The sequence below is a fragment of the Epargyreus clarus genome, unplaced genomic scaffold (genome assembly GCF_041222505.1).
Source record: "Epargyreus clarus isolate Ecla_fem2 unplaced genomic scaffold, WU_Ecla_fem_2.2 ptg000023l, whole genome shotgun sequence".
Taxonomy (NCBI): Eukaryota; Metazoa; Arthropoda; class Insecta; order Lepidoptera; family Hesperiidae; genus Epargyreus; species Epargyreus clarus.
Window position 1 is genome coordinate 10,890,460 of NW_027332230.1, and position 9,747 is coordinate 10,900,206.

At 36.6% G+C, this 9,747-nt stretch overlaps 1 protein-coding gene across 1 annotated transcript; it reads right to left on the bottom strand.

The window, feature by feature from the left end:
* Positions 1-1,396: 1,396 nt before the first annotated feature.
* On the bottom strand, positions 1,397-7,552 carry LOC140751690 (uncharacterized). The gene is made up of 2 exons (XM_073085695.1): positions 7,319-7,552; positions 1,397-3,557 (listed from the first exon to the last, which is right to left on the bottom strand). The coding sequence occupies exons 1-2, from the start codon at positions 7,353-7,355 to the stop codon at positions 2,689-2,691; spliced, it is 906 nt and encodes a 301-aa protein (XP_072941796.1). The 5' UTR covers positions 7,356-7,552; the 3' UTR covers positions 1,397-2,688.
* Positions 7,553-9,747: the final 2,195 nt, after the last annotated feature.

A 9,747-nucleotide genomic window follows, 5' to 3' on the forward strand; every position in this document is an offset into this window, starting at 1 on the left:
AATATTTAATTTATGCATAGTAAATTCTTACATTTTATTATCTAAATTCTTATTGCTTAACAAAGGTATGCTTTTAAGCATCTAAATTGAATCATTATTTTTACTCAACCTCCTTCCTACACCTCCTTTTGGAATTCAGTGAATCATTCACCCATAATCTATCACTTTCCTAATTGAAGGTTAAAAAATACTAATGAATCATCTTCAATTATTTTCAAAAATAATCGATGTGTTAGCTTAAGAAGTGGAGAACAATAATACAACATGTTAAATAACAAACATCTCTTTATTAATAGTTATGTACTGGACATTGATAAAGAAATACATAAGTATATTTATCGTATCATAACTATGTGACATTCAAATCCTATGAAATATAAATAGTACAAGTAGAACATTTTTTCACATTAAGTTCACATTACATATTTTATAAGATCACCTGAGTAACGAGATTGAGGTAGTTGATAGGTACAAATTACTTTCTTATTATATAATTATGTAGACAAATTATGTCTTACAACTGATGGCACCATAATATTTTAACTAATTCATACAAACAAAGAAAAACAATTAAAATATTGATACAAATAGGAACTCAAACCATTGCATGCCACAGTAATGAACGATGCGGTTATTCATATCGTAGAAAAAATTAACTGCATAAATAAAATTACTTCAAAATATGAGGGCGCCGGTATATTCTACGGAACAAAATCAGTCTCAAGTGGTTGGTAAATTTGTCATAGGATGTTAGGTAGGCGGATAACATCAGATTAACCTGGCATTTCTACGTTATCTCAATAGAGGTGAACAATAGAAAATATTTGAAGAACTTTGGCTCTTTACCCTGGCACGGTATGACCGTTCGTATGAGGTAGATAATGGCACCGTAACTAACATTACACTAACTACCATAAATTACAACATTGCAACATGAATTACGACTTCTAATTGAAACATTTAAATTTGTACACATTTACTTTTGTACCAATTATTTCTTTGGAAAAAATATTTAACATATCTATTAATTTACTCGCTAGAAAATCGCACTACTCTCGTATCCTAAATACTAATGAAAATAAAATAATAATAAATTCAACAATCAATACTGCTTAAATAAGTTTATATGATAATCATAAATCATGTGCGTAAAAACATTAAGAACAAATTCCAAAGTTATTACGAGGAATTTAAAACGTAAAATAAAAACACTATACCTAGTAGGAAACTAATACCCGTAGAACAAATTGCAATAATGCTCCATACCGTTCCGTCGAAACGATACAACATTTTATCTGCTATTCGTAACTTTAAAGGGCCATGTACACAATGAATTAGACATCATATTAATAAACTAAACGTATATACAATGACATTAAATATTTTGACTGTATCTTAAAAACTATACGAATATACATATATTATATCCTAACAGATAACAATCCAAAGTGTACGTGGCCGAAATTTTTATATATATTCAAAAATGGTCTGTGACATCCACCGGCGACTGAATACGACACGAGCCATATCGCCCGCGATGTTAATATACCTTACTCTCCCTAGCCGTAAATATCCAGTCATCTATGACATTCAATCTACCTTAAATACCTATATACAGTACACAGAATATTAACAGCAATCGTTTTCACAATAATATACTTATAAGCAAACACCTACGATCTAAATGATAAATAATAAATATTTTATAGATAGCATTATGTACAGAAGCTCGCTGCGCCCGATCGGCTCGTCTTTTGTCGACGCGTATCGCTCCGTTGAAACAAATTATTTTGATCAGTAATTACCTACTGCCAAAGCTCCATTGATTTCAAACAGGCATCCCCTATAAATGTATTATGTGAGAGTATCGGTTACAACCCGTAATTCCGTTACAAAAAGAATGAATAAAATCACGTAAACTGCCAAAATTTCAAGATTCTATTGAAAAAGCTGAGAATTGGGTATAATAAGGGTGATTATGAACCGGTTACCGAAACGCGTATCAGGGCATGAACAATGGCAACGTCTTTGACCGGCTGCGGAACTTGCGCCCGAATCAATACTTAATAATCAGTGATTGTTAACTAGCCTTTGTCGCTGAAATAATAAGGCAATGTCGCGGCCTTCTCGATCGGATTCCGGTTACAGTTGGTCGGGCGCGAGGGAGGACGTCGATTCGAGATCAATAAACGTTAAGCATAACGAACGCGTTTTTCTATCATGTCTCTTGGACAAAGAGATAATAAATCATAAAATATCTTTTGTGCAACGTGTTCTGTGTTTTGTAACTTGCGAAACAAAAGAGTAAAAATGGCCGCGTTTTTGCACTGCTCGCCTTGCGATTATGCAAATGGCACGACAATAAAGTTCTAAACTGTAACATCGATGAAAAGAGCGTTTTTTATGGTGCACGCTAAATGAATAGGTGACTACCTAACGAGACTGCGTCAGTAGTCTTACCGAGAAGGTTAACAAAGAACGTGCAAAAAAATTGACCGTTGCAAAATTTAGTAGAGCAAATATTGTTTAGGCATCTCACAAAAATACATCTACAGACGAGCCACGGAAATCGGTAAATGAACAAAAACTGGTCGTTACAGTGACGGCCGACGGTGGCGCGACTCTACGAAGAAGGAACTCGTATACCGGCTCAGCGGCGCGCAGCCTGTGGGACAGGGGGAGCACCCACTACGCGGAGTGCACACGCAGGTCGGTCGGTGAGTCCGGCGTGGCCGGCCTCCGCGGCAACGACAGGTCTTCGGGCTCCGTCTGCTCGGGCCATTCGTCCCAGCGCCAATCGGGGGCCACCGCGGCTGGAGGGCTGGGTGCGTCAGTTTCGCATCCTCCTCCCGAACATCTATGGAGAGCCGCCGCCTGTCTTCTCCTAAACCTGGCTCCGCAACGACACGCAAACGGTGCATCACCTTCGTGCACCAGTGCGTGAGCCTTCAGTTGATTGGAGTCGGAGAAACGCGCCGGACAACGTGCGCAAGCATAAGGTCGTTCGCCAGTGTGCACGCGCAAGTGTCGCCGAAGATTGGCAACTTGTACGAAGTGACGGGGGCAATGTGGGCAGCTATACGGCTTTTCACCCGTGTGTAAGCGAAGATGAGTTTTGAGGTGGTGGTCGCGAGTGAAGCGCTTGTGACATTCTCCACATTCAAATGGTTTCTCTCCTGTGTGTGTACGCTCATGATTTTGCAGAACGTGCTTGTATCCAAAGGATCGGGAGCATACTTTGCAGGTGAAAAGCTTGTCGCGCGGTGGGTCCGCCGCGCCAGGCGATGAGCCCGACGAAGGTGGTGACGGCGGGGCCGTGGATGCAGTATCATCTAATTTAGGTGTGCGCCGGCGTTTTCGTGCTCGTTCAAGTTCCGGTGCGGGAGGTGGGAGTAGTGGAGCTGGCGGAGACGGGGGCCACGCTGCCAACAGCGCCCCGGAGTACAGCTCGGCCGGGAGTCCCGCCACCAGCGCCGCCGCGCGACTGGCCAGCAGTCGCTCGGCTAGCATCGGAAGCGAGTCTTGACGCATACTCGACAACGGCCTTACCGACACACCTGCGAACAAAAGAAATATTCTGTTATTGATTATTCTACTCCAGGAATACAAAAGAGCATATTATTTTCAACACGCGTTAAATTAAAATGACTGTTTCTAAACCTTAACACTTCCTTCACGGGTTACGTCTCGGCTTAAACAAACACGGAGCCAAACCTATCAATGGCACATATACTTATCAGTGTGAGAGGACAAAAAATCCGGCAAAAAGCTTAGCCAGACGCTGCGGAGGAAACATTTGGTCGCAATCACGCCGTTGCAGGTCGCTTCCGCCCCGACCTGTTGCGCAAATTGCCGCTCACTACGACTACCTACTTAGTTTGTGTTCTGCCATTCAGAATATTGTTCAGTATTAAATTGAAACAGACGATGTATAATTAGATTCGTTGCTTTATAATCCTATACAGTTGTTTATCTACTTTTCACTGCTTCGAAGCAATTAAATTATGAAGCTGTGTTGACTGTGTAGTGGCAGTGGTAGCGAGGGGAGGCGCGGGTGGCGGGTCGAACCGGACCACTTACCTACATAATGGAATTAATTATTCCTCCAGCGGCAGACTCCGCCCGCGCGCTCCTCCCAAATTATATTCAAATATTAATTTCGACGAAGAAAAGCCTTTTTGAGAGCACTTAATTAAAATTAGACAAAATCATAATTGAAAGTTCGTCTTGAGGCGTGAAGAGACCGGTGGGGAGGGGCAGCTCCTTTCTTACATTATCTACTTAGCCGTGGAATTAATTCCGGGCCGCTCTGTACCGCCGTCGCGCTTAATTGAACGACGCGAAATATTTTGTCCCTTCGCAACGAAAGTAGAACCAAGGTACTTTATATTGCGTAGTAAAGTTATTCTGATTAATCATTTTAGGTATAATGAGTGGTTTGCACGGTAAGTTCAGATTGTGTCCTAATTTATATGAATGTCCAAGCTCTAATATTATCGAATAATAGAATCCATTTATAATGCAAAATGTGTAGAGGGGCGATGAGGTCATTTTTATATTTAAAGTTTATGATTAGGCGAAGTCGTCATCGGCAGCACGTACTGAAATATTATCCCATAACTTTTTAATAACATTCCTTAGCTGTTTCCGAAATGAAGTGAGAGCCGCACGCGGGTGTGCTCGGAATTATAACACCTCGTCATAACTTTGTATTTACAACACGGAACCTTGCTTCCTAAATATCCTCAAATATATGATTAAGCGTAGAAAGGAATAGGAGGACATGTTTAATTTGAAAAGAAAACTAACTGCTTATGATTGAATTGAAGTTTTCTTCAAAACTGGTTGAAAATTGCGAGGTAGGTATTTTTGAAGCGGTCATTTGAATATTTCCGTTGAACTTATGTTTATTTTTAAACTTAAACGAAATGTGATACTCGTATGTGGCTAATAAATAGCACGTTTTATGTGAATTTAGATGAATTGGAACTTGAAATCATACGTTAAATGACATATAACAAATGAAAGTAAGTGACTCGGCTAAAGTTGATAATGTTAACAGTTATTAAATAACCTTATTTTCTGACATTAAATGATTATTATTATATTATTAGATAAGATTACCTGTGTATAAGTTAGTAATTTCAGTAAGTTTCCGAAAATTGAAAATAGTTTAACCGTTGTAAAAACCAGGACAGAGACACCCAGTTAAAACGAGATTCCAAGTTTTGTTCAAAAGAGAAGAGTTTAGAAAATAAATTATTATGAAACATTACATTGTTTATATGACGATAGATACACTGTTTCATAGTTTTTATAAATAAGAAATTAAAAATAAATTTTAAGTAGGTGATTTATTGTAAAAATTATATAGAATGTATTAATGAATTTAGAAACGTTATTTATTATATTCATAGATTAGTAAAGATTACTCACTCCTAACAAGAAAATGTACCCAGTTTTGAGAATTGAAATAGTTGCGTAAAAAAGTTTTGCCACGTCTCCGTGCTAAAATGTCCCTAAAATATTTGTAATAATTATTTATTTATTACGTAAATTACGGAGTGTTAGTTATTTATCCGTAAATTTTCTCTAAAAATGTTTTTATTTGTCAAGAATTCAAAAAAGAACTTACTAAAATAAGCAGTTTGTGGCTTCATTCAATTTCAAGGCGGCGAAGTATCTTTACTAATCTATGATTATATTAGTAAATAAAATAGTACCAATGTGTAATAGTGTCTGTAACTATTGACGGGCCGTCACCCGTCGGTCGACAAAGTCGGTGATAAATTTTTACTAGTTGGTACGGCGCACCCTTCCGTGCAACGTTTTTTATGTGCTAAAGAGTTGTAATTATCCCCCTTTTTATAAGCCATAAATATTTGTCAATAACCCATACTCAATACGTTTATGGACTCACTGCGGCCGGCACTCCATAACTCATTATTGCACAAGGGCCTGATAAAAAATAAGTTAATGTTCTTTTTGTTAAAAATATAAAAATATTGTGAAATATTGAGTGACAATGATCTATGACATTATTCAATTAATGACAAATCAATTAACTCCGATTTATAAATAACGTATGTGATTGATGTTTTTTTTTTAGTTTAGGTACCTAATATTTGCATAACAGTTGAATTATTCGTATAATATATTTGCAAGAAACACTTCATATCAAAACTTTCGTGTCTGTTTTATGTAAAGAAATAATAAATAAGGTTTTAATTTCAAGTGTATAATTAGACCTCAATAATACTTGATTCCCTAAAGTAGGTACCCACTATAAGGAAGTCTAGGGATTTAAATTTGTCTGTACTATGCAGTCATTTGTATCATGTATCTACGGCTAAATAACCTTATTAAGTGGACGCTCCTAAATTTAATAGGATTTAACCGGATCTATGGTTAAATACAGTTACTTACATAAGAACGTTACCGGGCTCGTCAGAGAGATTACGTCCTCGTACGGTTTCGGCATTTTAGGGTTAAGCACAATACCCGAATCTTGTATGGTATCCTAGCCACGGCAATATAATATAATATAGTTCACGTATTAATCATTACAAGCGAATACCATTGACCCTACTACGTCTTAATATAAAGGAGAAAAAAGGAATAACATACTAAATTATTTTTATGTTAGTACATATTACGTGAAAAAATGATATTATATGTATTAAAAGTATAACTTATAGCTTATTAATTAACGGACTTATGAACTATTATTATTATTATTGGTTAATATAAAAAGTTTATTGTCTTGGTTATTTCTATTGCGTAAGGTAATATAATAACCAAAAGATAGATACGATATGTTAACACTTATGATCTTTTGTTTAATTTAACAGCTGATGAATTTGAAAATTTTAAGACAATATGCATATAAGCGAAACCAGAATCTAATTTAATAAAGAATTATATTTTGCAACCCCAAAATGATTCATTATTCTTGCATTCATATTATTATTACAGTTACCTTAATTAGAAGTAAGAAGTTAGTCGGACATCCTCACAATCCACATATTTAAAGTATGCATGCATATCAAGTTTTGAGATCGTAGCAAAGTGCTACGCGCGACGTAGTGAAGCTGTAGCATGGCGCTACGCGCTCGCCGACGACTACGGTTGACTGAATCTGCAAAAGCTCCCGTAAATGCAAATAAACCATGTGTGCGGCGGTGGCGGCGCGCCGGCGGCCAATCGTCGCGCCCGCTACACGCATGTCGTGTGCCGCTAACTTTTGAAACTTTACACATATGATCTCACAAATTCAGCGAACCGTAACTTATAGAATAGAAACGAAAAATCCACAAACCTCGGGAGTTCTGAGAAGATTGCAGCGATAAGGCCATCTCACACCACCTTCACCCAATAATAGTTATTCATTTATTTCCACTAGTATCAGTTTATATTTTGATAATCGTCCGATTAAACTTTTGAATTTATATACGTTGTAAGGAAATTACGGAAATATGTATAAGTCGCCGAAAAGATGTTCCGACGGCACGGACTCGCGATCGTGAATGCTCGAAGCTCGCAATGCGAGCGCGCTCTGTGGGACCTACCACAACACTGGCGGTGGAACGGCGAGCGTGGCCGGCCGCCCCTCCGCGGTAAACACACCCCCACGCTCCTCCCCGGCCCCGGCGCCCCGCGTCGCTCCCCGCTGCACTCCACGTGCACGCAATGCATTCACTTTTTATGGTCGCTACTACATTATGTTCCTTTCCTACCAATTTTTTAGCCCTCCGTAACGAGCACCACATAAGCACTTTTTATGTTTACGGCCGGCTTCTGTACGAACGGGCGGTACTTTCTTTTGGAACTAATTTGAGAACACCTTTACATATTTTATCTACTACTGGTTATTGCCTTTTTTAACAAGCTTTTATTATACACATAGGCAGGCAGCTACTATTTTTTTAAGTTTAAAAAGTTGCATGAAAGTTATTAACATGGTTTATAATTTATTTTTTTACCATAAGGCTCGATTTTAGAAATCATTCTTTATAAAAAGTAAATCGTTTTTTTAAACGTATAACACTGAATTATCCGATTTATTTCATATAGTTATTTACATTTTTATATTAATCCGGGCAATTTGTATAATTAAGTATTATTTACATAGATGCAGTAAGTTTTTTAACAAACCATGTTACGTTTTCAATATTTATTATAGGTAAAAACAATATCGGGCTAGATTAACGCACTAATTACCTTCTACGTACTATCATTAGTTTAATCACATTTATACTTCTAATCATCTTTCTGTTAAATGAATACACTTCCAGTAATCTATTTATGAAAGTAGATTATGATACGGATTAGTCAATTGTCATTACTCCATCATTAATTTTACTAAAAGATTTTGATTAAAAAAACTTAAATGGGGTAATCGTGCGAAAACTTTATTTTGGTTAAAATCATAAAGTTACTGAGGAGAAAGTTTATTTATTTAAAGGTTACATAGGTAGTGTCCAGCGTCTACTTTGCAGATATCTATATTAGTAGGTACCTAAAAAGGAATGTAACTCTTCAGAAAAACCGGAATTCATTAACATCAGATAATAATGGCAATTAAATTAAATCATGTCTATTAGTCGTAATGATAAGTGTATACATCGGTCCTAAAAAGCTGACTCACACACACACGATACGTATTTTGTTAGTTTTATGATAAGTAGTGTACTTTCCTATTAGGATTTCATCGGTGATTACATAAAGTCTGTACAAATATTAATCAGTAAGTGAGGGATGAGCGGATGGACAAAAAAGCCTGATTAGGCTAAGTAATAAGTTTTCCTCAGTTAACCCTAAACAATACTAAGTCTTGGAATAATGATTTTCAATACGATGACACACATCATGATATAGATTATAGGTACATAATGCTATGGGTACATTCTTTTTGTAATTAACATGCAAACGGACATACATTTTATCTATATAGGCATATTCATGAAAGTCTCTAAAGCTCTCTGCTCTGTAATATATACATAGAATTCCTTCAAACTAAGAAGTTTCTTCGTAGTTGCCACGCTTTACCGTCCATGTTGGTGAGTAATTCCGCGCAAACAAAATATTGTCCGTCTCTTACATTTATTTGGTTACTCGCTTTCGGTCAAGTTCATAAAAAAAAGTGATACTACCAATGGTTCTAGCTAGACCAACACTACATGGCTAACTAATTGCCAATATGTAGTTAATTTATTTCCGTCATGAAAATCAATCAAAATTACCATTTTCAGATGATAATTATGATAAAAATAACGTACTTACCAGGGCACATAATTATGTGCCGTATGATATTATTTTATGTAATAAATTACGTACCCAATAACTTATTTTCATTGTTCATATGTGATGTTCGTGTTTTATATAATTTAACTATGCAATATTTTAGATAATTTAAAGTTATCGACTTAAAATAAATGAATACAGTTCACGTGTTTTAGCTGGTAAAGTTTTATAGACAACACAACATAAATCAGGAGTACCTGAAAAGTCCTTGACAAAGCCATAGGCTTTGGGTAGGTACTGCTTTTATCCGATAGAAATAGGTTTGGATATAGTTTCGCCATATAACCTATGTAACTTAACTTATATAAGCTAGATAATTATGTCTACCTCGAGATATTTCATAATTTATGTTATCTGAGGGGCGCAACAAACCAATAAATACTTACTATATAATAAGACAAATGAATCACCGTCGTGTTCCGACTATTTAGACACCCAAAAATA

Excerpts from the sequence above, each read along its gene's own strand:
- LOC140751690 (XM_073085695.1), bottom strand. The coding sequence starts at position 7,355 with ATGGCCTTATCGCTGCAATCTTCTCAGAACTCCCGAG. Across the intron at positions 3,558-7,318 it reads ATCTTCTCAGAACTCCCGAG|GTGTGTCGGTAAGGCCGTTG; the intron begins GTTTGTGGATTT and ends TTTTGTTCGCAG.